Genomic DNA, 27996 nt, shown 5'->3' with positions numbered 1-27996 from the left:
AGGGCGAGGCAGCAAAGCGAGGAGCTAGGAGGGGCTTGGGTAGAGGGACTGGGTCCTCAACTTAGCTTTAGGCAGGCTCCGCCCTTTGACAGGCTCTGCCCTTTCCCTTTGCTGCCAAGACTGCTGTTTGCCCACCTTTGCCCTCCCCTTTCCATCCTCCTCCCAACGGTGTCCCCAGTCCCACCTGTGGTCTCTTCGGCCCTGACTTCTGCCTCCAGTTCCAGAGTGAGCCGAGTGACTTCCTTGCCTGGAGGGGTCCGGGCCCGTCGGCCCTTGCCCTTCCGAGAGGAGTCACATTTGAGGTGGATGAAGGTGACCTGGCAGTCAGAGCAGGGGGTGCCACCTAGGGAAGAGGCCTTGTCAACCTCAGGGGTACCCCCTGGAGACAGTGTTCTCACTCCTGGCTTTCATTTTTCCATCCCGACCCAGACAGATCTCACCAGATCTTTGACTGTCCTACTAGTTTAGTATAGTAATTAGTTTGTGGGAAACATCCTAGGACTTCCTTGGACCCTGCGCCTGCAACCACTTCTTCCCCTGCTCTGTCCAGAATTCAGGGTGTCAGTGGGTTTTGGAGCTCTCACTAAGCTGAGGAGGTGAGGGGTGGGAAGGGTTTGGCGGCCAGAGGGCCCACTGGAGCAGGGTCCCCAGTCCAGACCTGGCCCCGCGATCCTGCTGGTCTCTTCCACTTTGCCTTTGTTTCGCAGGTGCAAATGGCACTTGGCGTCTTTGATCTTGAAGGAAGCACGCTGTTTAACCGTCAGCACTGCAGCCTCTAGAGGGATGGCAGAAGCTCAGCACAGCCTGGGGGCCCCGTGAGGGTGGGGGCGGCTATAGAGGGTATTGGGAAGCTGGGCCCGGGGTCTTGGCTGGAGGAGAGGGGTTATGAAAGCCAAGAGCATCAGACATCAAGGGCAGAGGGAGCAAGGCAGCAGGGCTGGACAAATACAGAGTAAAGAAGGGGATCCAGGAGAAAGTAAGGCCAGGAGGATTAATAAGGAAGGGAAATTGGGGTTAATAAGCCACGAGTAGCATGAGACAAGGCGTCTGGGCTGGTGCTCACCATGGCAGTGGTTGGAGTTCGTGCTGTTCCCGCCATGGCTAGCTCGGGCTGGAGCAGCCCTGGGGCTGGGGATGCCACAGCTCACGGTGAAGCCATTCTCAGACTCTGAGAGAAGGGGGCTGTCACAGCTCTGACATGCCCCCTGCCCCTCACTGGCTGAAGGAACCCAAGGGGAGCAGAGGAGCTGCCTAAACAGCCAGCCTTCCTCCCTGCCAGCCCTCCAGCAACCTCCTCTACGTACCCGGCAAAAACCGGGCCCGGGACGGGCAGGTCAGGGCACAGGTGTCCTTCTTCCCAGACCGGTTGCAGCTGAGCATGGCTTTTGAGGCACCAGGACTACTCTGACACTTCACTGGCTCTAGGAAGAGGAGAGAAGCCTGAGGAAGAGAGGCTCTTCCTCTCCTACCCGCTCTAGCCTGTCAGTCAGGTGTGTAATTGGAGGAAGAGAATGAGCTACATGCAGAATTGCAGTTGTACATGGAAATGGACGAAGGAGTTATTTACTGGGAACCCCATGTCTCAAACGACTACATTCTCCATCCCCTACTCCTTCATACCCTAACTCCACAATTTCCAGGACCCCAGGGACCCCCTACCCTGAAACTGCAGTGCAAGCTTCCGCCAGCAGAGGGCGCCACCCACCTGTGCAGTCTTTCCCGTTCCAGTGCAGCCGGCCCTGGCCTGCCGGGCAGGTACACTGGTAGCTGCCAGGAGTGTTGATGCAGCCAAAGCGGCAGCCTCCCCGGTTGATGCTGCACTCATCCACATCTAGGGGAAGGAGGCGGGAGACACAGACAAACAATGGGGGGAGCAGGAGCCAGGACATGGGCAGTGAGTGGGGGGCCTTTGGTTAGAGTTCCAGGTACCCTAAGATGATTCCCAGTCTGAGAAGAGTTCAAACCTAGGACCTTCTTCCCTGGTCTCTGTTCTCAGTCCAAAGAAGGATTGAGAAAGGGCCAAGCTAACAAAGTTTTAAAAGCTTTCCATGCCTACCTAGCAGAGGAGTTGTAATCTGGGGGCCAAGGATGAAAGTCAAGGGACAGTGATGAGGATGGGAGATATAAGTTTTGGAAACAGGATGCTGTTCCCTGATACCCCAGTGTCTCCACTGTCTTCATTTCTCCCATTTCCTCATGATGGATGTAGGCATGGCACATGCACCTGGGGACCGCCCACAGACACAAGCCCCCTCAGGGGTGTGTTCAGCTGAAAGGCGAGGTGAGGGGCTGAGGGCCAGAGGTGCAGGCTCACCCCCACAGTGGGTGACGCCATACAGGAGGTAGCCATGACGGCAGAGGCACTGGAAGCTCCCTGGCGTGTTCACACAGATGTGGTCACAGGTCCGGTCAAAGGAACACTCGTCTATATCTGGAAGAGCAAGGTTTCAAGCCACTGCGTCTGTCTTGGGGCCACTTGACCCCGTGACTCCTACTCAGGTGAAGGGCCCCAGGGAGGGGCCTTGGCTCTCTCCCTCAAACTGAAGAGTTCCTACCTCTGGCCCAGCCCTAAGATCAGTGACTCAGCCAATGCCTACCCACCCCCCTAAGCCCCTCCATTTGGAGTCTTTGAAGTCAGGAACTTTGAGATCTGTGCTTGTGGATTAGGGCCGCCATGTGTGGTTAGGCTGGTCAGATCCTGCCAAGGATGTGAACTGGGGTGAAATCCCCTCCTCCCTCCTTGTCGAGCCACGCGCCCCAGAAGGGCTGATTTGCCAAGAGGAAGGAGCATGTTTGCTAGGTCACAGCATGACACTGCCTATGGAGACTCCCCACAGTGTCCTTTGAGCTTCTCATACTCTGGCCCTCTGGCCTCTTTGAAGCTCTCCTACTCTAGAAACTCTCCAGAGGCTTCTCCTTGGCCCAGGTCTGCTCACCCTGGCAGTTCCTCTCGTTGATGAGAAGCTTATAGCCCTTCTTGCAGCTGCATTCGAAGCTGCCCACTGTGTTGCGGCAAATGTGGTCACAGCCCCCGTTGTTCAAGCGGCACTCATCTATGTCTGGGGGAGTGGGACAAAACAGAACCAAAGGTAATACTGAAGGCTAGGGCCAAATGAGGAGACAAGACCCTCCCTCCCTCACAGAGACAGGGAACATCAAGGAGAGCCCTGGGTCTGCCTCTGCTGACTTTTTTTTTCCTCTCCCATCTCTGTTTCTTCGCTCTTCAGGATTCTGTTTCTTCCCTCTTCAGGATATCTATGGCCATTAGTAACACCTTGTTTCTTGGGTCTGAGTCCTCTTAGAATGAGAGAGATGGGAACCAGTGTCAGACCCTCAGGGAGTGGCCTAGAAGTAGGTGGGCATCTGGCCTACAGGGCTAGTCTCTGCCCCTCATTCTGCCACTGATGGCCCCTCTCCAAAAAAGCTGGTGGACAGGATTTATCCCTTCACTCTCCCCCACCCCGGCCTGTCGTAAGAGCCTTCGGGGGTGGGGGCGGCAAAGAGGTGGAGACCCAAAGGGGCAGCGCGTCAGAGAGGAGGAGCTGGAAGAGAGGCCAGGCAAGAGGACCTCCAGGAAAGCCAGTAAGGCTGGGGAGCTGCTGGGGGAGGGCGGGGGCCAGGCAGGGGGCTGGACTGGGGAGGTCTGGAGAGACTCAGGCCCGAGGCAGCTTTCAGCACTGGGAAGGGAAGGGAAGGAGGGGGTATGTGAGTGGCTTCCTTCCTGAGGTCAAGTTCCCCAAGCTGGTGGCAGACAGGACCCAGGCTACTCACCCTGACTTGGGGGAGGGGGCAGAGAGGGCAGTCCTGCACTTTACTCTCAGCATACCTGTCAGCAGTCCTTCCTAGCAGCAAACTTCTCAACTCTGGCTGTCTGACCTGCTGCCCCAGCCACATACACCCCCACCCTAGCCCGGCCCCAGCCTCCTCCCTGGTCTGTTTGCCAGCTGCTGGGCCAAGAGGCACAAAGAGCATGCCCGGCCTTGCTCCAGTCCCTCCACCTTGCGACCGAGGGACACAGACCCGATGAATCGTATTTTCAGTAGGGCCACCCTCCCGTTTTCCTCCCTTGTTGCGCCTTTCCCCTAAACTGGGCTCATCAAACGGAGAGGGAAATAGAATGGACAGTGTGGGAAATTCTGTCATAATAGTAGCTAACACATTGTTACCATTTGCCAGGCACTGTTCTAAGACTTTACATGTAGTTTATATGTAACTCGTTTAATCCTTGTAGCATCTCTGTGAGGCACTGAACCTTTACTGTGGTGAAACTGAGGCACAGAGACACTAAAGAACTAGCCCAGGACCACAGAGCTAATAAGAGACCGAGCTGGAATCTGGACCCAGGGAGCCAGACTCTAACGTCAGCGCTCCCACCTGCTCCCCTAATCTCCCTCTGATGGGGACAGCCTTTCCACGGGGAAGGTCTGGGGACTGTGGGCTAGGAAGGAACACACCTGTGACCTTGTGCATACATAATCAGGGCGCAAACACCCTTCCAGACTCAGGAACAAACGTGAAGGGCATGTTCATTAACCAAGAGGGTTAGAGACCTGCAGGGAGACTAGGAACGAGAGGAAGCAAAACAAAGCGGGGCAGGGGCACTAAGGAACTGGCTGGACTTTTGTGCCCCTTGGACTGAGATGGGGAAGGTGGACAGGAGACAAGCCTGCGTCACAGCCTCAGTTCTTTAGAGTCAGGATAACTTGCGGGGGTTGAGGAGGTCCCACAAGGAGGTACCCTGTCTCCGGTCACAGTCTCTGCTCCTTATCTTTAAGCTCCTGTCCTCTGAAAACCCTTACCTTTGCAGGTCTTCCTGTCTGGCTGCAGCATGAAGCCCACGGGGCAGCTGCAGTGGACGCCTGTCGCTGCATCGTGGCACTTGCTGTCGCAGCCCCCGTTGTTGACAGCACAGGTCTCTGTTTAGGAGGGAAGTGGGGGATGGTCATCTGGCTATCGGCGTGGAGGAATCCCAGAGGAGAGGGCAGAAAAGGGGCGCAGAGGCCCAAGAGGAGGCCCTGGCTGCCTCCCTGTGCTGCAGAAGGAGCATCAAGTGGAGGCTCCCAGCCCCCTTCCTCCCATCACTCCCAGCCCCCAGCCCCTCACAAGTGCAGCCAAGCAGTCCACTTCCCTGCCCCCTACTTGATTGAAACAAGGTGGACAGCGGTGAGGCAGGTACAAGCCAGAGCTGTCAGGCAGGAATGTGCTGAGGGTGGAGGAGGCGGAGAGGGGAGGGTGCAGGGAGGGAAAGCTAAGTAAGGGTGGCTCTCACTGCCAGGGAGCAAACAAGAAGGGGCAACAGGAGTTTCCTCCTCTTTCCCCCGACTGTCTCGTTGGCGGGTGGGGTCACGGTGGGACAGTCTTGAGGAGAGTGAACCTGGTGATTCCTAAGACAGCTGAGAGATGACCATCAATTCATCTTCCCCTTCCTCTCTGCTCAGCTATCTTAAGAAAGATCCCAGAGGAGACAGCTCCTACTCCATCATTCCCCAGCGCCTTCCTGGCTACCTCCAACTCCTCCCCAGTCCTCTTAGTTCCAGATAGAGATAAGCTGGCTGTTCTGTTGCTATTTTACTTTCCTAATGGGGAGATACTGTCTAAGCAAGGGGAAGGGGCAAACGGAGAAGAATCCAGAGGGGAAGGAAGGACATGAGAAAGTGAGTGAGAGAGTTACAGAACCTCAGAGCCTTTCTTCTGTTGCTCCCCTCTTGACTGAAGCTTTCCCTTTGCTGAGAGGTTGGAGTTGGGGGGAATATAGTTGGGCCATACTCCCTATTTTCTGAATTTAGAGCAGGAGAAAAATAGGTTTAACCTGCAGCTCAGGAGAGTGAGATGAGCCCAGGGGAAAAAAAAAAAAAAGACAGAAAAACATCAGCTCAAAAAGTGCAAGGCCCTGACAGGGACTGTGAGGGAGGTGTGGGCCATCCTTGGTAGGGGGGTGGGGCTTAGAAGTCTCCCATTAGAGAGAGAAAAGGCTTCTGCTGTGGAAGAGAGAAGAGAGGATCTCAGAATCAAGAGAACTGAGAGAAACGTACTGGAGAGCACTATCATTTTGAATCTCTGACTCCTGAAACTCAGGCCCAACCCACGTCACTGAGGAGAAGAGCAAAGCAAGGGCTCAGAAAAAGCCCACCTCTATCTATGGGTCCCCAGCCATGTCCTGGTCCCAGTGGGATCTCCTGTGTGCCACCCCCACCTCAGTCTCCTTAGGTCTCCAAGACCATGGGAGGAAGCTAGGTGGGAACCCTGGCTTCAGGTTCCAAGCCCAGCCAGCCCCACGAGTGTTCCTAGCATGAGAAGCCCTCTAAGCCCCAGAGCAGAGAGAGGGGAACGGAGGGCCTGCACCAAGTCTAGTCAATTCCGGGCGGTCCCCAGCGGGGAGCAGCAGGGCCAGCATGGGGTCATCCCAGGCTGGACCAGGAGCTGGGCGAACCTGCCCGCCACCCCAGGGCAGAGCTCTCCCGAGTGGCCTCTCTGGCTGCCTCAAACCTTTGCTCCTCAGGTCGTGCATTAAAATCATGGTTTAATCTGTGCTTGTTCTGTGTCAGGCACTTAGTAGACGCTCCAGTGCGCTGTCTCCATTATCGCAGGAACACTGAGAGAGGACTCTCGTTCTCCCTCTTTTATTGGAGAAGGCAATGGCACCCCACTCCAGCACTCTTGCCTGGAAAATCCCATGGATGGAGGAGCCTGGTGGGCTGCAGTCCATGGGGTCGCTAAGAGTCAGACATGACAGCGACTTCACTTTCACTTTTCATTTTCATGCACTGGAGAAGGAAATGGCAACCCACTCCAGTGTTTTTGCCCGGAGAATCCCAGGGACGGCGGAGCCTAGTGGGCTGCCATCTATGGGGTCGCACAGAGTTGGACAAGACTGAAGTGGCTTAGCAGTGCCTTAGCAGCAAGCTGAGGACCAGAGAGGAAAGGAGCTTGCTTAAGGAGGCACACTTAGAAGGTGGCAGAGCCAGGACTCAAGCTCAGGTCTGTCTGAACTCAAATGTCGTGCACTGAACCGTTATGGTGGGAGAGAAGGACAAGAGGTGCTGGGACTGTGAGCTAACACGGTTAAGAACCCAAGAAAGAGACCCTAAGGAGGGGATGGCGCCTAACCCTATCCCACCCTGATCTCAGGTGGCACTGTGGGCATGGCTACGTGGAGCTGGCGCAGTCTTCAGCTGTGTAGAAGGAGGGTGGGGGCAGACAGTTGGGAAGTGGGGAGGTGTTAGAAGCTGGGTGAGGAAGAAGCTGGGACAGAGGAATGTGAGAGGAAGGAGAGAAGGAGAGTGACCGCATCGCAGAGAGGAAACCAACACGAAGGCTTCTGGGCCAGCTCCTGGGGACCCAGGTCTCCTGTCACTCGATGGGCCCAGCGCTCAGGCTGCCGGGGAGCCCAGTCAGGCTGGGCCCAGTGGGCATGCGGTTAGTGGGAGCCCCAGCGGGTTAGCCCTTCCCCTAGCAAGCCAGTGAGAGCAAGCGGAGAGAGCAGACATATTTACCATTAGAAACGGCCTGAGGGGGTACGTGCTGCTCTAGCCGCCTTTCCCCTGTTTGACATTGTAAAAAAGCTGTTTAGATGCTGGGCAGAGCTACTGTGGCCCTCTGCGCCCCAACCCCCTCCCACCCTCCTCCTCCGCCCTGCAGGCCCAAACCACTGGCCCCAAATGATGAGCTCTGAGACTCCTACACTTCATTCCCCAGCCTCGCCTGCCTGGTACCCTCAAAGAAGCCAGGCTCCCACCAAGCAACTGGTGGGAAATGGAGTCTCGGGGAGGGGCAGTCATGGTCCCAGTACTACACAGCATGCCAGAGGCAAAGCTGGGGTGCAACCTCAAGTCTTACAAGCTGCCGAATCCCAAATCCCAGAGGGCGCCCACCCTTACTGCTAAACTACTGCCCTCTCAGTCTCCCCACTAAATCTGAACATCCCGATGGCCTCAGATGATGGCATTTCCTCCTACCAGGGCTGGGGAGAAAAATGAGATACAGGTCAAGGTAAAATAAGTTCTTCTGGAGAAGAGGGAGAGGGACTTGAAAAAGACATAGAACCTTAGAACAGCCTCATTTGCTCTCTTCTGCCTCACTTGGCCATGGCCCAGAGGGTGGATGGGTCTTGCATTATAGCAGAGCTCAAGCTTAACCGGAGTATGTTCAAAGCAGCCATGCCCGGGACTGTCTAAACAGAACATCAGAGAGGGACCGGCCTCCCATCCACAGCCCCATCGTGACACATGCAGTTTTCCTTTGGGGGCTGCATGCAGTTTCTTCTGGGAGTCTCTAAGGGTGTGTAAGTGCGTCCAGGGCATCGCAGGAGGTTTGGAAAGCAGAGGAATTAGACTTAGGAGGGAAAAAATGAATGGAGCTGGAACAAACCAGCCTCGAGAAGGCAACATGAGGACCCGAATATGTTCCAAGGTTTAAGAGAGTTAGTTCAAAGGGAAACATGTAGCAAGAGAGAATTTAAGGAACTTTAGAACTGTGTGTGCAAGTTTCTGGAGCAGGTACCTGAGGGAGGCCTTGAAGAGCCCCACCTGCTCAGTCCTTGTGTCTGGGGGAAAGGCAGTGCTCTCTGCAGAGACAGAGGGGTTTCTGGAGTGAGTTGGGAGACAGCCTGGTTCTGAAACAGAATGTCTTGTCTCTGATAAACACACCAAATGACTGTGTTCACACCTTCCCATCCTTAGCATGTTGCAGCCCATGAGATGAATGGCCATTCATAAACACCTATGCCCACAGGACAAGCTTGCCTCTGCCCGGCCCAAGACACAGCCTTTCCCCTGCCCAGACTCTACTTTCATTTCCACTTTGCCAAGGGAACACCTTGTCCTATCATCCTTCTCAGCATTCTGTAACTGACCTTCACACACACACACACACACACATACACACACACACACACACACACCCTGAAGATTTAGGGAATTAGGAATCAAAGAACTGAACTCATCTATGGACCTAAAGATATGTGAGGTAAGGCCTAGGGATTCAGGAAAAGGGGCCCAGGTATTAAGAAGACCAAGTAAGGGTGAGAGGGTGGGATTCTAGAGTTGGGGAAGAAATGGGAGGACCCCAGGCAGAGCTCCACTGGAATATGGAGGAGAGAGGAGAACATGGGGGCCTAGGGGGAAGGACTGGAAAGGAGATTTGAAGGAGGAGAGCAAGGAGGGACAGAAGAAAGAGGAAGATACTGGAGCCAGGCAACCCCACTTGTCCCAGGAAAGGGCACTCTGTCCCACGCTTGAGTGTGGACAGTGGGCTGTGACAGCTCGCATCTCACCACACTACTCAACTAGGGCCTCTGGACAGGCTTAATTTACCAACTGCCCCATCTTTTCTCCTCCTTCTTGACCACAGCCTGGGGTCAAGCAAGCACCTCAGCTGATAGTTCCCAACCTGTCAACACTTCATCCTGCATTAAGAGGACGGCGAGGCTCCTGGGGTGGGGGGGTGGGGGCGGAGCGGTGCAGAACCAAGGGGTGGGGAGAGGAGGAAGGTTGGGTGAGCCCTTCACTCTCACTAGACCTGCCACCGTCTGGGGGCTTCAGCCCACTCCCCAGTGCTCCTGTGCTCAGCACCTGAGCCCCACCTCGATGCTCCCCCTCCCCTGGTTCCCCGGGGCCCTCCCCCCTCCCCCATCGCAAGTGGACTGAGTTCTCCACTGGCCTCACCCACCTATGCACGTCTTCCCGTCGGTGTGGAGCACAAACTTGACGTGGCAGCCGCACCGGGGACCCTGCTCCGTGTCATCGCACGTGTGCTGGCAGCCACCGTTGCCATAGTTGCACGTCACTGTGCAGAGAGGGCAGGAGGCCTGTCAGCTTGCCTCCCCCGGGCACTCCGGCTCTCTGTAACGCAGAATCTGGCCCTCGAAGCTAGCTGCCTCTCCCGCGCACCCGCCTCTCCCCACTCCTGCTGCTGAGGCCCCACGCCCCTCCTCCCGCACTACCATCCCAGTCATCTCACATTTACAGTCCCGTTGGTTCTTGGTGAGCTCGAAGCCAGGGCGGCATTCACAGGCAATACCCCCTTTGGGTGTCTCCCGGCAGATGTGAGCACAGCCATGGTTCTTGTTCATGCAGTTCATTCCTTCTAAAAGGGAAGAGGAGGGCGGGGTGAATGTGCTGTGCTCCTGGGCACCTAGAGGAAGAGAGACTAGAAGGGAAGCCATGGGCCTCGGGAACTGGGACAGTTTCACGGAGGCTGCAGTACAGAGACTGACTCTCCCCATCACAGGCCCCCTGTCCTGGCCATCGAGCCAGTGCTAATGAGCAGAGCTCATAGCTATTCTGAATGATACACCCAGGCCCCCTAAACTCTACATGATCACCCTCTCCATCAAGCAACTAAAAACAGTGTCTAATAGTTGCCCAGCACTGTGCTTATACTGGGTAAATGTAGGAGGGACCCAGAAAAATATGATCTCTTTTCTCAAAGAGTTTACAGTCAAACTGGGAAAAGATAAATAACATCTATCATGTGAGTGAGGAGTAATTGGCATGGGTCATTATTATACATTTTATTCAACAAATATTTATTAAGCTTCTACTACAAGCAGGGCAGTATATTAGGTTTTGGGGATACAGAGATGAATTAGGCTTAGTCTTTGCCCTTGGGGGTGGGCAGGGAGGTGAGGGTGGAGTCACAGAAACAGACAACACTGCACAGTCCAACCCGAGGAATGAGGCACAGGCGAGGCCAGGTGACCTCGGTTTAGGGTTCGGCCATCTATTGGGCTTGGCAAAAAAGTTCATTCGGGTCTTTCTGTAGCATCTTATGGAAAAGCCCAAGTGAACTTTCTGGTCAATGCTCTACAGTGAGGAGCAAACCCACCTTAGATCTGGACACAGAGGATGTCCCAGGGTAGCCTCTATCCCACCATGACCCCCAGCCCCAGATGAATTCTCCCAGACTTCACTCTACCAGAGTATCTGTCCACGGAACCCTCAGGATATGACTGGGTTCAGGGACCAAAGGAGCAGCAGAGGGTAGACCTGAGGGGACTGAGGGAGGGCTCCTGAGCAGACGGAGAGAGAAGCGCGGGCATTCGGGGCCGGCCCCCCCGGCCAGAGGCTGACCTTCCGGCCGCTGGATGCAGGTGTGCTGGTTGTCGCTGAGGAAGAAGCCCTCCCGGCAGTGGCACTCGTAGCTGCCCATCATGTTGACACAGCTTTGCTGACAGCCGCCGTTGCCCTCGGCACACTCGTCCACATCTGCGCAGGACAGGCGGGTGGTGAGGCTGCGGGCACAGCCGGGCCTTCCCTGAAACCCAGCACCCAGCCGGAAGCCAGGCGGTTCTCACATCCCACCGCCAGGCTCAGGGAAGTGAGTGGGGAGGGGACATGCGAGAATGGCTCACTCAGGGGAGGATGTGCCTCTCTTTCCCTCACCTGTTGAAACTGGGTCTGAAGGCAGAGGAGATCAGGAAAGGAGGCAGAGCGAGAGGAGCAGAGATGAAGACAAGGATGGAGGTTGGTCAGGGGCAAGACCTGTGAGCAGCTGGTTGTGACGAGCAGCCAGGGACTCAGGGCTCTGCGTGCGGAAGAGCTCTGGCAACGGTGCTGAGGTTGGAGGGGCCGGGTGGGGAAAGGTAGTGAGCCTCAACTCACTGCGGGGCAGGGGCCATTTCTGTGGAAGGACCATGGCCCTGTCCTTCCTCCCTTTCTCCCATGCCTGGGCTTGCTGCCACATTCCCTAGCCTTTCTCCTATTTTGGTTTAACAAAACAAAGTCTGGTAGCTTGGCGGAGAGGGATGGGGAAAGAGCTGCCAGGCCACACCCTAATTACCAACCCCAAATCACCATCCCCAGGCTCATCCTGGGGCTCCCGCTTCAGTGCCCTGACTCCATCTCATGCGCCTTACTACCCTCCCAAGTTCACAGTCCTTCTCCGTTTTCCTTGGTGCAGGAGGCATCGGAGAGGGACCCAAATGGGCCAGTCTAGCTCCAAAGGCATCCGACTCCTTAGGGCCTTCTCTTCCGCTCCTCTCTGCTGAGCCCTGAGACCCTGTGCTTCACTCTGGCCAAGGGCAGAGGGGCCCAGGCCTCGCAGGCTCCTGACTGAGGAGTGCACCTGGAGGAAAAGCCAAGGAATCCTTGGCTTTGCCTTGTTCCCGTCCTGTCTCCTACGCCCCTGACTTCTCCCCATCCCCGTCCTCCTCCTCTTAGCCTGTCCTACATTCCGTCCTTCTGTTTGCTCCCTTCTAGTCCAACCTGGTGATTTTGTGACTCTAGCCAAGTTCTTTCCTACAATTTGCAGTGGAGAAACTGAGGCCCAGGGCATGGATGACTTATATAGGGTTCCCCTAAAAGCTAAAGGTTAATAAGACTTGGAACCCTAACCCTAAGTTTAGGGAAGCACCATCATCAATGACATTCCTCCTGTTTTCTGAGCACTTACCAATGTCCTAAGGATGGTACAGGGCTCTTTACACACATTGTGTCATCACACTGCAGCCCTTTGGGTGGTTATTACCTTCCCTGTTGCCCAAGTCTGCATGGTGAGTAAGCAGCAGGGCCAGGATCTGTCTGGAGCCAAACCACCTTCCCACCATGCTCCACCCGCTGTGACCAAGCCCACTATTGTCATCGCCTGGCCCTTCCCCTGAGAACACTTTATAGCAGCATCTCTTTAATGTTTTTCATTCAGAAGGATTTTTTCATCCTCAGCATCTTGTCTCAAAGGGGAGGCTGACCTTGTTTTCTATTTTGTGGGAATGCAGCTTTTCGTTTACTTTTCCTCTCCATGCCTGAGAATGGGAAATGCTGAAAACATCTCCTTCTCCACAAGACATCCCCTGCCCACATCCCTTCAACCCTCGCTCACCCAGACAGTTGTGTCCGTCATGTGCCAGGTGGAATCCATCATAGCAGGTGCATCGGTAATTGCCAGGGATGTTGACACAGTCGTGCACACAGCCTGCATTATCCTCCCGTTCGCACTCATCCACATCTGTGGGCAAATAGTTGAGGCAGCTGGGCCCACCTGCATGCCCCTGACCGTCTGTCCCTGGGCTCAGCTTTATGGTGGTTTTTTAAAAAATATAAAACCTCTGTGTATGTGTGTGTGCTTGTGTGTATCTCTGTTTCCATAGTTACTCCCATAGCCTGCAAACCATTTTGCATTTAGCTATTTGCATTCTAAACTTCAGTCATAAACATTTTCACACTTCCATCAGATCTTTCCAATTATCACTGTATATGGTTGCAAAATATTCCATTATGTTGCTACATCATAATTTATTAATCCCTTTTTTCTATTGTTAGATTCCTTCCATTTATTTTTCCTCTCATAAATGCATCAAAAACATCTTCTCTCATATATTGTTTCTTTGAATTTCCTTTAAATAAGTTCCTAAACATGAAATTCCTGAGTTGGAGGGTATAAATGACTTCAAGATTCCTGCTAGGTATGACAGAATCACTTTTCAATTTATAATGTCACCGGGAATTAATGAGTATACCTTGTCTATTGAGGTCTTAACCAACACAGAAGGTCATAAATTTAAAATAACATCTCAAGACTGCTTTAATTTGCATTGCTTTAATTATGAGGAGATGTGTTTGTTTATAGTATGAATTTGCCCTAGGGTAAATTGTCTGTTCTCAAACTTTTGGGGCATGGTGTAAGGGTCTAAAGACAGAGGTTCCAATAGCAGGGAACCTGGGGCCTTAGTCCCGTGATCCTGATCCCCTCACCCAGTCAGGTTGTATGGCTGTGAACTGTTCCCACCCGGGCCTGAGTGTATATATATGGTGTCTTTGTGCAAATTAGAAAACAATACCCTCTCTGGGAAGGAGCTGCTTTCCTCTAGCCCTGTCCCCACGCCAGCAGGGAGTGCAGGGCTTCGTGCACAGCGTGGCCAGCTGAAGACGGGGGCACGGTTTCCCCCTCTGGCAGCTCTCCCTTCTCCAGGTGCCCTCCCAGCCTCACCTTTGCAGTGTTTACCATCCCCTGTGTAGCCAGACTTGCAGATGCACTTGTACGATCGGGGGGTGTTCTGGCAGATGGCATCGATGTGGCAGTTGTCAGTCCCTTCCACACACTCGTCCACATCTGGCAGGGGCAGAAGGGACGTGTGAGACCCTCTCTTGGTGCCTCCCAAGGGGTATCTTGAAGGTGGTTCCTCGGGGCAAAATCCCATCTCCTCTACAACAGACAGCAACCCCTCCAGAAGCAGGTGGCCTCCCACACCTCTCTGATTTCAGAGTGGGCTGACCCTGTAATTTCAGGAATTCAGAAAGAACCCCCACTCCCCTCAAAAATACTTAATCCACAATGACAGCTGAAATTCCATCATTTGAAACACTACTCTTTGATTTAAAAACAAAAAACCCTTGGACTGGGTAGGTAGCACACTTAACTTGATTAGAAACTTTCACCCTAGGGTGAATTAGTTTACCTTTCTGAGGAGCAGGCTTAGAGGGAGGGGAAGAGAAAGGCACGAGGACAGTGGCCTCTGGGCAAGTGGCAGTGTCCAGTGACTGCTGGTAATTAAAGGAGGAAGAAAGGGAGACGGGGCATCTGAGGAATCTTCCTCTGCCTCACAGTTCTGTTTGAGACCAGGCCTGCTCCCACTTGCCCACCATGGCGCCAAGAATCTTTAAAGGAAAGAAGCTCCATCCCGGAAGATTTGCCGAGGCCCCTGTGCTGTCAACAGTGGAGGGACTAGGAGCTGGCAGGGGCTGGCACCAGCAACCCAAAGCCTGATAAGTGCAGTCTTTGCAGCTCCCCAGCTGACTCATCCAGGCCCATCCATCCCGCCACCCTGAGTGCTTTCATCTAACCCCAGGTGCACCTCGCTCTACTCATAAGAGCTACGCTGAAGAAGGGGCCACCCAAGACCTGGCAGAAAAAGACGATGTTCAGAAAGGACACAGGAAAGAGAATAATTTATCACCTTTGGGCAAAAGACTGCAGCTTCTGGGGCAATGTTATGATGCCCATAAAGCTGAACTGAAATAGGGGGAAGTGTTTGTTTCAGCTGAAATGCTTTATAACTGGGGCTGTGGTGGTTCAGAGATGACTCAGCCCAGCCAAGAGGAGAAACACATGAGTAACATGAAGCAGGATATGTTTGGGTGCCGTGAGGGTATTAGAATAAAAAAAGGGGGTCCTCAACCATGGCTGCATATCAGAGTCAGCTCCCCTAGGAGATGCCCAAGTGCCACCCCCAGAATGCTGGTCAGCTGGTCTGGGCTGAAACGTGGGCATCAGTAGGCTTCTAAAGCTACCCAGGTGAGTCTAACATGCAGCTAGGCTTGAGAATCTCCACTATAGAGAAGATCAGAAGAGGAAGAGACCACTTCCAGCTGTGAACTGGGAAAACCCAGGATAGCATAGCAACCTGCAAGAAAAAGAAAACATTTTTTCGTTTACTTGCAGAAAATGATCATAACTTCCAAGTGTGATCTGTGGGCCACAGAATTGCTTAGCTTCTGTCCAAATGCAGATTCTCAGGCTCGATTGCTGACCTACTGAATCTAAATCCTTAAGGTGCTTGATATATTTTTCACTGAATAAATGAATGGACCAGTAATTGCTCCAGTGTATAGACACCCATGAGTCCTAGCTTGAAACAGTTTATCTGTTATCTATCTTTTATTTCAAGTACTTCAGGGGCAGGGACTGAGGCTTCCTAGGGCTAAGAAGAGAACTGAAATTTGGAAGAGTGCTCTCAAACACCTGCCTCAAGTCTTCTGGGCTTCTGTTCAGCTCTGCATTCTATCCTCCAACTCTCTTGGACCCCCTCTGCAAAGCCCACCATGCCCAGTGATTTAATTGCTGTAATTCACATTTATTTTTTCTTCACCTCCCTCAGGCTCTGCAGGGATGGTGTCTGCCTGCTGGTCCACCCTAGGAAGTTACCCCAAAGTGAATGGATGGAGAGGAGGGGGGCACAGGATTCTAGTTCATGGGAGAGGGCAAGAGGGACCTTAGACAGTAAGAGGCTGCATGGAGAATCAGTCTGTCCAACTGATGAAGACAAAGTGGTACTAAGAAACACCCTATCATAGAAAGAGCCTAAACTCTGGAGTTAGTTCAGTCTCAAATTCAAATTCAGCTCTGTCACTCAATAGGGTTTTCTGATTCTCTTATTTCTTCATCTTTAATGTAGGGCTGCCTTCTCATGAGAGGCTGTGAACAGTTGATGAGATAATTTGTATAAAGTACCTAATAAAGTATTTACTAAATATTAGGTTCCTAATACATGGAAGCTTGAGATGATAAGTATAAAATCATCGGTTCAGACAATAGGTGCTCTAAGACTATACTGTCTTAGATAGTAGCCACTAGGTACATGCTGCTGCTGCTGCTGAGTCGCTTCAGTCGTGTCCGACTCTGTGCGACCCCATAGACGGCAGCCCACCAGGCTCCCCCATCCCTGGGATTCTCCAGGCAAGAACACTGGAGTGGGTTGCCATTTCCTTCTCCAGTGCATGAAAGTGAAAGGTGAAAGTGAAGTCGCTCAGTCGTGGCCGACTCTTAGCGACCCCATGGACTGCAGCCTACCAGGCTCCTCCGTCCATGGGATTTTCCAGGCAAGAGTACTGGAGTGGGGTGCCATTGCCTTCTCCGACTAGGTACATGGGGGTATTTTAAATTTAAATTAATGTAAAGTTTGGCCCCAGGCCAAATGTTCAATAGCTATATGTGCCTTAAGGCTACCCTAGTGGACAGCACAGGTATGGAACGTTTCCAACAGCATGGGAGGTTCTATTGGAACCTTATTCAGCTCTAGGAGTTCTGAATGAGAAATACCCTGGGCCTAGTGAGTTCGAGTGAACTCTGGGAGTTGGTGATGGATGGGGAGGCCTGGTGTGTTGCAATTCATGGGGTCGCAAAGAGTCAGACACGACTGAGCAACTGAATTGAACTGAACTGAAGTAGGCCAAAAAACTCTTTGGAGTGGGACTCAAGTTTGAGTTTTGGAAGCTGGGTAAGTGTTAGAAGGGGAAAGGAAATTTCAAGCGTAGTTAGATGCATGAAGAAAGACAAAGCACTCTGAGGTCCAAATCCTTATTCTCTGTCCCCACATTTAGTTGCACGTGCCCCCATGGTGGGGAAAATATCTTTTAACAACTAATTCCAATCTTGAAATGGAATCCAAAGTTTGAGATGTTCTCGTCAGGTCCCCTCTCTACTATGGTAACTTGTGAGTCTCAGAGGCAGGTGCAGAGCACAGGGCAATCCCAGGGACTAATAACCATCCTGTTATCCTGCTTTGAGCCCTCTTCCCCAGCAGCCAGCAGGGCACCTTGGATACTCATCGGGAAGCTCCTCCTCTGGGGCCATCTTAGAGGCCCCCGCCTGCCTCTGAATCACCTGGGGCTTTTCAACAGTCCACATCAGCTCCTGGTTCTCTCCTCTGCTGCCGACCCAGTGCTTGCAGGGACTGGAGTGGGCCCTGATGCTGGCTGCAGGAGACCCCGGGCCTCCGGGGAGAGCCTTTAGACCCTTCGGGCAGTTGGGCTTTTCATGCCGTTTCAACCACCCCCACCCATTCTCGGCTCATGAGACTTGCCCTCTCCAACACCAAACGCTTCAATTCCTTTCCACACATTTGCACTTCTCATTTTTTGCATTTGAGATGCAGTCCTTTCTTTTTTCTTGTAGACGCACTGTTCCCAACTTTCCAAACCTAGCTCAAAAACTGTCTTCCCAAAAGCTCTTCCTAGTAAGCCCTATTCCAGATGAGTCCCAGGTCTGAGGAGACTGGGTTTGCCTCAGCTCACTCATCTTGTGCGGCATGTTCAGCTCTCCTCACTTGACTGGTTACTGACTGAGGAAGGGACCCTTCAACTATCTGGATGGAATCTTTTGCAGCAGAACAGTCCTAAAACAGAGTTCTGAAGTAGGGCCCCAAATCATATCCAGTGTCTCCATTTGCCAGCCCATTCTTTCAAGGCTCCCTCCCCTGACATCTGCCCACACACAACCTGTCCTGCGGGGATCCCTTCAGCACCCATGGGCACAGTCTCATCTTAGTTCATTCTCTCAGGGTGCAGGTGTTTATGAGCTGGCCTGACAAACCAGGGGATGCTGTCGGGTGGGGATTGGTTTAGACCAGTGGCTGCACCCTGGGGTTCCCCTTTTGAAAATGTGGTTACTCTCTTAGACCAGCTCCATCAGGATCTCCAGGATGAGGCTAGACTGCTGTCTGTCTTCCTTTCCCAACTCAGATAATGTGACAGACTATTTGCCTAAGCCGGCAAGAGACCAGGGGCAACAGCACGACAGAGTATTTGAGAAAGGGGGTTCTGGAGTGAGACTGTCTGCTCAGATGCCAGCTGCGTGCATGTCTGTGTGGTCCTGGGCCAGCCTCTGAGCTTACCTGCTCCTTCCTCTGTAGATGGGAATAATGATACAGCATCTGGTTATGGGGCCACCAGGAACATCAAATGAGTTAGTCCTGGCAAGTACTTAGTACTGCAGTGCAGGCATACAGTAAGTGCTCAGTAAAGGCTTGTTATTTTTATTCCCTCTCTCCAACCTTCCCCATAGTATCCTTTCTGAACCCCTGTCCTCTCCCCCAGTCCCCTTATCAAAGCCCCACTGGAGGCCTGGTGTGGGGAGATGCCGCCCCAGGGGAACATGTGATGGAGCAGGGGCTCTGGAGAGACATATCCCCGGGGGCATCTGCGTCACTGCCTGCTCTGCCTGTGCTGGTTCGGGAGTGGGGCGAAGTGGGTGGGAGGCCGGTTGGGAAGCACAAAGCTGCCCTCCACAGTCCTTTGTGAAGGCAATTCTTTTGTGCCCTTACCCCAACTTCAAGCACTGGGCTGGCTCACAAGCTGAATTAGGGGAGAGTGGTGGCTGCAAAGACACCATAGACAAGCCAAGACTTCCCTGTCTCATCCTTCCAGCATGAACGCACAGGTCTGTAACGGCAGCAGCTTTTCCTAGCACCATCTGACATCTCTTCTGGATTTGCTTCAGCACCTAGCAGAGCACTCCATAAATTCTGATACATGTAGGGAGGAGGGATGGGATGAGGCAGGGAATACGAGGGTTAGAGCAGACTAGAAAAGGTGAAGTATTATGACACGGGCAGCCCTAAGATTCCCTTCTGACGATGGGGAAGTGTACCCTAAAAGGCAGGCAGGAGGACCCTCAAGGAAATGCTTTGTCTGCTTCAAAATTTTGCCCAGGTCCAGCTCTGGAATAACCACCACTGAAATAAGCAGGAATGCAGGCTGCAGATAAGCAGATACCTGTAGGTAGAGTCTACTCCACCTTTGGGTTACTACCGTGGTTACCTTACTATACTCAGAGGGGCTGGGGGTAGTTGTGGACAAATTCACTGGGCCCAGTGAGAAGGTCCAGAGCAGCTTGCTTGATGCCCTCACGTGCTCACATGGCTGTGGCATTCTCCCTGCCCAGCCAGGATACCCCCAGGTGTGTGCCAGGCCTGCATCGCCCCTCCAGTTTCCTCTCTGGAGATGCCTTCGAACCTCACCCATCACTGAGGACCCAGTGCAGGTGCCCCTGCTGGGAAGCCGCCTTTTGACTGTGGTAGCCTTCTCTAATGTATCCTTTCTCTTAACTCTGGAGATTTTACTATCAGGTTCTTGCATCCTCTGACCAACTGCTGTCTTGTACAGTACCTCCTATATGCAGCTGCTGCTCCTGCTAAGTCACTTCAGTTGTGTCCGACTCTGCAACCCCATAGACGGCAGCCCACCAGGCTCCCCCGTCCCTGGGTTGCCATTGCCTTCTCCATCTTATATGCTACCATATACCATTATTTAACTTTCGGTTTCTGTGTATTATCTTCCAAAGGAAGCTGTGAGCTCCCTGAGGCCATGGCTTCTGAATCTCTGAAACCTGTACTGCAGCTAGAACAGAGCTGAGCATATTCATGCAACAATTCAACAAACAGCATTCGTAACACGCCAAGCACTGGTGCTAGGATTCAGCAGTGAACAAGACAAACTAATGTATTGAAAGCACTTAGTAAATATTTGCTAAACAGATGTGTAGCTGGATGGATAGATGGATCGGTTGTGGGTGAGTGGGTGAGGTCTATATTTTGGCATCTTTTCTATGTTTCTATAGAGAAAAAATTCATTTCTTTTCTCCTCTGTAACCCTACAACTGTTCTGGGTAGAAGACAATCCCAAGGAATTTAGTCCTAAGTTAAGGGTAGTGAGACAGGAAACAGAGAAGGGAAGATACCCACTTAAAGGCATCTATTTGGTTGTGCTGAGGTAAGAAGAGATGGGGACTGACAAGTTTAAGACAGGATTTCTAGGGAATCCTACAGGCTTCACAGGACCTCAGGGTTTTCAGATGTTACCTGGGGCTTCTCAAATATCTCTTGAGTGCATCCTTGTTAGACAGATGTCCCCTAGCCTCCGTGCTAACACCCGATGATGGTACCAGGGCCCACGGTTCCACTGCTGCTCCTCGTCAGTTCTCTTACCCGCTCCTCCATGTTGCCTCCCACGTCCAAGTAACACTCAAAGTAGAGTGAGCCCAGCTGTCGCCCGCGATACCCTGACCTGCGACGTGTGCACATCTGCTCCACCTCTAGGTCAGCCACAGGAACTGGGCGAGCCTGGCTCCCCAGCTCTGGCTTATCAGGCCGTCTTCCCAATTTGGAACTGGGATATGACTGCAGCCGGAGCCTGGGCCTGTCCTCGGCCTGGACAAAGCCCAGGCAGGGGTGAGGAGGCCTGGAAAGAGCCCAGAAACCACACAGATGACCCCACTGGCAGAGAGGACAGAGCACTTTCTTCTTTTTAAAAAGTGCACTTCCCTCTTATCCAAGCTTAGCCTGCTCAACTGAAGAGCCAGGAAAAGCAGTTGGTGCTTGGCAGCTGGAGAGGCCCAGGGCTGAGCCTCACAGTGTCCTGTCTGATCCCCAGCCCAGCTCCTTGCTTACTTGAATATGCCCCCAGATGGACAAGAATGTTCTCCCTTTCAGTGTGGACCGAACCCGCCACCCTGAGTCAGAGGTCTTTAGAGAATGGGTAGAGGAGAGGGAGTGGGAGTGGAGAGGAAAGGACAGGACACTGGACAGGGAGTCAGGCAGCAGGCAGAGTCCCTGCTCCATGAGGACCAGCCTTATCTCTTCACATTGATGTGGAAAATAACAAGATAAACGATGAAGTCAGATGATGCTTAATTCCAGGAAAGGCCTTTCACTTAGGTCATTTCACGTGATCCTCAGACAGTCCTGTCTGTCCCTGACTAGATGAGAAACAAGCCCAGAGATGATATCTTAGGGAAGAGAAAACAGCCAGTGTCAGAAAACCCAGGTTTTCTGGCCCCTAGTCTGGTGTTCTCGCACTGCACACTGCCTTTTATAAACACATGAGGGAGAGACGCACGCCTTAGCTGTCACTGTGGCCTCCCCCGCCACCCACTCCCAACTCAGCACTTGGTTCAGCATGAAGCAAGCGTCCACTCCAGAACCACGGAATGGCCTGGAGCTGTTACTAGGATGCCCCTGCGGGGAGTCGGCAGTAGGTGTGCAGGTCCTCCCCGGCTTTGGGCACGGGAGCAGCCGGGAGGAGGGCAGGGCTGAGTGTGGGCAGGGAGGGCACGGGCTGCACCGTGGTGGGCGCAGACGACATTGCCATGAGGAGGGGTGGGAGACGCGGCCGTGGGCAGGTGTCTCCTGCCCTTGGAGTCACTAGACTGGGCCAAGCAGCTGGTTAGAAACAAAAACAAACACCAGGGATACAGGTTCCTGCTGTTAACAGCTTCAGACCGCCGGAGGAAAACTCCAAACAAATATAATTAGAAACTTGTAAAAACGTCCTCTCTGTAAACCTGCTCCCCAGGGTCTACGCTTTAAGCACCCCGCTTCTTCCCGCTCCCCTCCCAAGCCCACATATCCTGACACCCCACCTTCTTCCAGGGACCCCTCAGATCTGTTTCCTTGTTTTGGATCTCCCCTCCAGCCCAGCGGGTCCCGCCCAGGTCTGTCCCCAGATGCAGACAGCCCCTGGCCCGGGGCTCTGAAACCCCAACCCCACAGCTCTCCAGGGCCCTGGTTCCAGCCACAAGGAAAGCACAGGGAAGCATGAGGGCCACAGTACCCTATTTCAGGGGTGTCCGTCCACCTGCAGAGCCAAAGCACAAACCCAGTGGCAGCTACAAAGCAGTGCCGTGGCCTGACGAGGGGAGATACCTAGGCTGGAGAAGCACAGCGAGGGCTAGTCTTGGAACTGAGAGTACAGGGTAGGGGACCAAGGACTGGGGCCGTGGAGCCTTGCCTAGCTGGTCTTCAGTTCCCAGAAGAGAAACATTTCAGCTCTACTTCCCAACGCTATTGGAGACACACACATTTACACACATAGAAGCGCACACTTGTGCGGCAGGGACTGTTTCCAAGGGGAAATACCCCACTTACGGACACAGTAAGAACTAGCAGGCCCAGGGGGCCCCAGGAAGCGGGTGGAGGACTTGGACTTGGCAGGGAACCGTGAAGCGGGAATCGGGAGAAAATGGCACGAGATTCAGCCTGGGGAGGCCCAGCTGCAGGACAGGGGCTTGCTACAGTGTCTTCTACCGTCAGCAGGAAGGATTTTTTTCCCCCCCAGCAGGAAGTATTTTGAAGAGATGCATAATCTCAGAAATGAAAAGGACCCTACTGATACTCTCATCCATTTTATATGTGAGGAGGAGAATTTCAGTTATCTCCTCAAAGGGTCCAATTCCCGGGCTCTGCATTGACCTAAACCCACTGGTACCTGTTATAGTCCCCACCCCATGCCTTGTGGGGTTGGCAGTACGTGGGCATGAAATGAACAGAATGGGCAGTCTGGTGACAGAGGGGGCAAAGGGGGCAAGGAGAGGGTCCATGTTCCCTCCCAGCACAGGTACCCAGCTCCCCCACCCCTCAAACAGCTCTGGGTTGGCAGCTCTATCACTTCCTCCCACAAGGATCGGCAGTCCCTCTGTTTCCAGACTCCTGTCTAATAGCTGAGCCCGAAGAAGCTGTCCCCAGGTCTGGGCCTCTTGCGGGCACTGCCAGCCTCAGAGCAGCTCCACAGTTTCCAGCCCTGACAGGGACTCTTTCTTATTAGCGGTCATGTGCTAGGGGTATGGGCCGTCAATGGAGGCCCACACCCCGACACGAGGGGACCCGAGCCGGGGGCAGGGCCTGGGGTGAGTTCAGGCAGCAGCTCTTCACCTCCATCTTCACAGGAGGGTCTGAAGCCATCTGCTCCCTTCCCCCACACCCAGTTCAAGGCACAGGACCAAGCCATTCCACTTCTTCACTTCTCCAATGAAAACAAAACGCACATTGCCTGCTTCCTTTTTCCTCTCACCGGAGCAGTGGCGCGCGCGCGCGCGCACACACACACTCACACACACACACACACACACACACACCCTGAGTCATGCACATGCACGCTCACACACACACACACACACCCTGAGTCATGCACACGCACGCTCACACACCCTAGTGAGTGCACACCACACATTCTCAAACTCACACCCAGGGCTGGCTCCTTTTACAACAGGCCCCAGCTATTCACATCTCAAACTGGTTCTCATGCGCTCAGATTCCTGAAGGTTTCAGGAAACAATCTCACTGAGGGGTTGCTGATAACTTTCTTCCTCCGCCTGTAGTGATTCTGGCTTCTGTGTCTTCTTGTCCCCTCTCTCTCCCTCCACCCAGCAGAGACTTGGGAGATGAGAGGTAGGAAGGGGAAAAGTTCTCCCTTGGCTGTGGGCTTTCCCCATCCCCCTAGGGGACATGTCACTGAGAGAAGAGAGGTCAAAGGGATTCCTGAGGAATTTCTAAGCAGTCCACCCCCCTTCTCCACCCTCTGGAAAAATGAGGGGTGGGGGTCAGGCTTAAATGGACGATCAGGCTCCAAAGGTTGGGGCTGACTCCCTGTTTCTCCCCCGCGTGGCCTGGCTGGGGCCCGGGCAGCAGCCAGTGGCCCACGGGGCCACCCTCACCCGCTGACACGGTTATAGTTTTCATTTTGTATTTTGGAGGGAGGGGCTAGGAGGAACAGTCCCCTCACTGTGAGAGCCAGCCACAGGAGCCCAGGGAAGCAGGGAGGAGAGGAAACAGCCACATTAAAGAGGAAGAGAGGGGTGGGGGGAAGAAAGAGAGAGACACACTTACACCCAGACAGAGACCTGGAGAGACGCACCGAGACAGAGAGACACTGTTTGCTGCCAGATGAACGCTCCCAGTCCCAGGGACGGTGCTACTTGCAAACTCTAAATATACTGACTTTATCAAAATTCTGTCTCTAATGAGGAGAGAAAACAACCAGGTAAACTAAATGTCCAGGCTGGCGCGCCCTGCCGCCCTGGGGACAAGTCTTCCCCAGGAGACCTTTTCATTCAGCTGTAACCTGAGCCCTATGCAAGGATTAGGTCTTTTTTAACCACTGCTGTACACCACCCCCCTTAAAAAAAAAAAAAGCAAAGCAAATTAATGCTTTTAAGTTAACAATTATCCTGGTTATCCAGTCTGTCTACTTTAAAATACACAGACAGGCACTTGAAAAACACTCAAAACCATGTACCCTCATGCTCACTCAATTCCTAGTCACAGAAGCTTACCCACCCACTCATCCATACCAGCTCTCAAAGACACCAAAACATCTGTATACATGCCTAACAACAAAGTCACAGCAGACACATACACCCAACTATGTCACCTGTGGGTAATGGTGGTAGACCTCACACGCACGCACGCAAGCACGCTCGCACGTTCACCTGTATACTCAGGGCTCCCTTCTGTGTCTCTCCCCTTCTCTCCAGTCCACACCACTTTGGCTCTCCCCCTGGTGAATCTCTCAAGAATAGGGACAGAGGCCCAGCTATCCCCAGTGCTATAATAACACTTGACAAGATACTTGCCAAGGTTATTTGTATTTTAAAGACCCACTAGAGCTTCATTTGAAAGCATGTGGCATTCAAGGCACACCTTCTGGCACTGGTGAGATCCTGGAGGTAGGTTTGAGAGCCAGGGATGGCCACAGCTCTGCCTATGGGTAAGGCTGCCCTGCCCGCTCAGTAACTGTCCTTCCTGCAACACTGGCGTGCAGATCTGGGACCAAAGATGTTCCACTAACCCAGCAAACCTGTCGTTAGGCAACTCTAGCAGACCAGGTTGACAAATGTCCTGAACAGTAGGGTTAAAGGTGACTGGCTTAGAATCTATGCCTGGCTAGACTCTGGGGTCAGAAGGAAGGACGATGCCAAGCTAACTGCAGTGCAGACAGAGCAAGTGTGGCTGACGTGAGCTCAGCACTGGGCAACACTAGAGTCTGTAAGTCCCTTGAGGGCAGGGGTCTCCACTCTGGCTGCGTTTCCCACAGTAGCAGCAGCAGCAGGATAAAATGAAAGCGGGAGCCCTAAAGTACCTCGGAGAGATTCTGAGTCCCTCTGTCCCTGAAGGATAGTTGATCTCCCAGGCTTGAAAGCCTTGGCTTGAGGGCACCTGTCCCTTCTCAGACTCTCCATCTGCCCCAAGAACCCCCTTGAGGATACTGCTTGCTCCCCGTTTTGGCTCCAGTCTCATGAGGCCACTACAGACACTGGCTCCAACTTGAAAGAGGCCCTTATCTTGTCTCTAGATTACTGCATGAAATCTGTTCCTTCCTTCAGACTAAACTCCCTAGCTAATTCCATGTTATGAGTAAGTCAGCATGCACTACAAAAGCCAGCTTTGTTTATGAAAACACAAGCAAATCCACAGTGGAAGGAGGGCTGTTCCCAGGCTGGGGGTGGCAGTGGTAGTGGGCTGTCTGGAACCAGGACTAGGGAAGAGAGGTAGTTTGGGCTTGGAGGGGGTAGGGATGGGGTCTGGTATTTGACAGCAGAGGGTCTCTCGTGTTTTGTTTCTGTTGAAGAACAGGTTGGAGGAGGGAGAGGGTAGTTGAAGAGGCAGTGCTAGAGAGAAGAGGGTGCACTGATACACCACCTTCCTTTTAACGGAGCAGGAGTCCATCCAGGACCCAGAGCAGCCTAAGAGCCAAGTGCTCAGGCTCCAGGACGCAGCAACCTGACTGCCAGAGACTCAGGCTTGCCCGACTCCCAAGTTCAACATTCCCTTCTGGCCCAGCCACCTCCACACCCCAGCCCAGCTTCAAGGAGCCCCTAGGACAATAGGCAGAATCATATCCTCCTGCGTGAAGCTTTGCTAGGAGGAATTTTCTTTTTGTCCATGTAAATCTCTTCCTGGGTGAGGACTCGATGGGGGAAGGGTGCAGCAGGAGGTCAAGGGGGGAGGGGAGGCTGTCCCCAAGAGAACTGGAGCCCACCAGCCTGGTTTCTCCCAGCACAGCCTTGGGACTGACCAGGCAAGGAGCCTGGGGTCAGAGATGGGGGCGGGAGGGCCTCTCTCTCTCTCTCCCTAATTCCTAGAGGGATCTGTCAGAGCTCCCCAGCCTGGAATTTTACTTTGTTATTTTAATGCAATTCTGACCTGGATTTAAATGGAATTGGAAACCCAAGGCCTTAATAAATAAATATTATGATAAGAAATGAAAGCCATGCAAGACGAAAAAGATTTCCCCCAAAGAGGCAGAAATGCGACATTCTTGCCGGGAGCCAGAATCACAGAAATTTTCTTCACTTCTTCAGCCCTCTTGCATCCAGAGGGAAACAAGTTGATTTTTTTGTTTTGTTTTGTTTTCCATAAAAGATCCTATTTTTCCTTAACATTTTTTTTTTTTTTCTGATAAGACAACTATGAAATTTCTAACTTTGAGGAGAATTGGGAGCAAGGGGAAGAAATGTATGACATGGCTGAAAAAGTTTTCATTCCTTCAGTATCTCCAGGCCAAAACTTAAGTTTCTGGCAATGTTTGGGAGAAGAGAAGATTCTCTCTCATACTTTTGGAGGGCAGGAAGTCTTTGGAAGATGCTGGGGTGGCCGTGAAGTCGGGCAGCATTCGGAGGCGCGTGGTCACTTCTGCCCAGGGCTCCCCAAACTTCTCACTCATCCGTGCTGCCCCTGTCTCCTGCAGCCTTTCGCCCGGGGCGTAGTGCCCAGAGGTCAGGGCCCCCGCCGAGGAGGGTGGGTGCACGGTGCCCGGTCCTGACAGGAGCACGCTTCCCAGCACCTGCCTTGCACCTCGGAAATCTCGCCCCCGCCCTCGGACCCTGAAACCCCGGCGGCCCCGCGGCCGCGCGCCCCTCCTTCCTTACCTTGCACGGCTTTGCTGTGCTGGGCGGCGCGGGCGTGGACCAACAGGACAAGCAGGCAGAGCCCGGGCACGCGCCCCGAGCCCATGGCTGGAGCTACGGGCGGCCGGGCGGCCGGGGCCGGTCTCGCAGCCCAGGGAGGGCGGAAGCGGGCCGGGCCCCCGCGAGCCGAAGGGGAGAGGGGCGAGGGCGCCCGGCCGGGGCCGGGCCGGGGTCTGTGGGCGCGGGGCGCGGACAGCGGCGCCCTCGGCGGGAGGCTCCCAGTGCTACCGGCTTCTCCCGGCGCGACGCCCGGGAGAGCGAGGCGGAGGAGGGCGCGACGGGGCTGGGGGCGCCCGGCGCCGCTGACGGAGGGGAGCCCCCGCCCTCTCCAAGGCCGGCTCCGCTCGCGGCGGCGGCGGGGCTGCTCCGTACAATCCCACCCAATTCCCAGCTCCGCCGGGAGAGAGCTGCCGCGGAGAGCGCGCAGAGCCCCGGCGAGGGACCTGGGAAAGGGGAGGAGAAACGCAGCGCCAGAAACACGCCCTTTCTGCCTCTCTTTCTTCCTCTCTCGCTCTTTCCCCGTCTCTCGGGCTCCGTCTCTTTTTCTTCGCCTCTCTCCTCCTCCTCCTCCTCTTTCTCCTCCTCTCCTCGCTCCTTTTCGTTTTCTTCCTCCTCCCCCCTCCTCCTCCTCCTCCACCTCCTTTTCCGTGCCCTTTTTTCTTTCAAATGGGGCCTCGGCGCGGCGGCCGCTCCCCCTGCGCGCCCGGGCGCGGCGGCCCCCTCCCCAGGCTGCCGGGCCGCTGCCTGCAGGAATTTACAATCCGGCGCTGGGGGAGCGGGCCCGGTCTCCATGGAGACGGCTTCCCCGGGAGCAGGGAGGTCAGG

At 53.7% G+C, this 27996-nt stretch overlaps 1 protein-coding gene across 2 annotated transcripts in view; it reads right to left on the bottom strand.

The window, feature by feature from the left end:
• The window catches only part of SCUBE3 (signal peptide, CUB domain and EGF like domain containing 3), a 32553-nt gene extending 5336 nt beyond the window's left edge, over positions 1–27217 (bottom strand). Inside the window, exons 1-14 of one of the 2 annotated variants that reach the window (XM_068960674.1) lie at positions 27133–27217; positions 13924–14046; positions 12817–12942; positions 11070–11204; positions 9958–10083; positions 9667–9783; positions 4800–4916; positions 2937–3059; positions 2315–2431; positions 1706–1831; positions 1305–1421; positions 1064–1168; positions 659–775; positions 185–343 (exon numbers count right to left, since the gene is read on the bottom strand). In XM_068960674.1, coding sequence (XP_068816775.1) covers positions 185–343; positions 659–775; positions 1064–1168; positions 1305–1421; positions 1706–1831; positions 2315–2431; positions 2937–3059; positions 4800–4916; positions 9667–9783; positions 9958–10083; positions 11070–11204; positions 12817–12942; positions 13924–14046; positions 27133–27217 — 1693 coding nt within the window. The remainder of the gene's footprint in view (positions 1–184; positions 344–658; positions 776–1063; positions 1169–1304; positions 1422–1705; positions 1832–2314; positions 2432–2936; positions 3060–4799; positions 4917–9666; positions 9784–9957; positions 10084–11069; positions 11205–12816; positions 12943–13923; positions 14047–27132) is intronic. The other variant, XM_068960675.1, reaches the window with a different exon arrangement.
• Positions 27218–27996: the final 779 nt, after the last annotated feature.

The sequence above is a fragment of the Capricornis sumatraensis genome, chromosome 22 (assembly GCF_032405125.1).
Source record: "Capricornis sumatraensis isolate serow.1 chromosome 22, serow.2, whole genome shotgun sequence".
NCBI lineage: Eukaryota > Metazoa > Chordata > Mammalia > Artiodactyla > Bovidae > Capricornis > Capricornis sumatraensis.
Note: the sequence above shows the minus strand (reverse complement) of the source record. Positions and strands in the feature narration are given on the sequence as shown.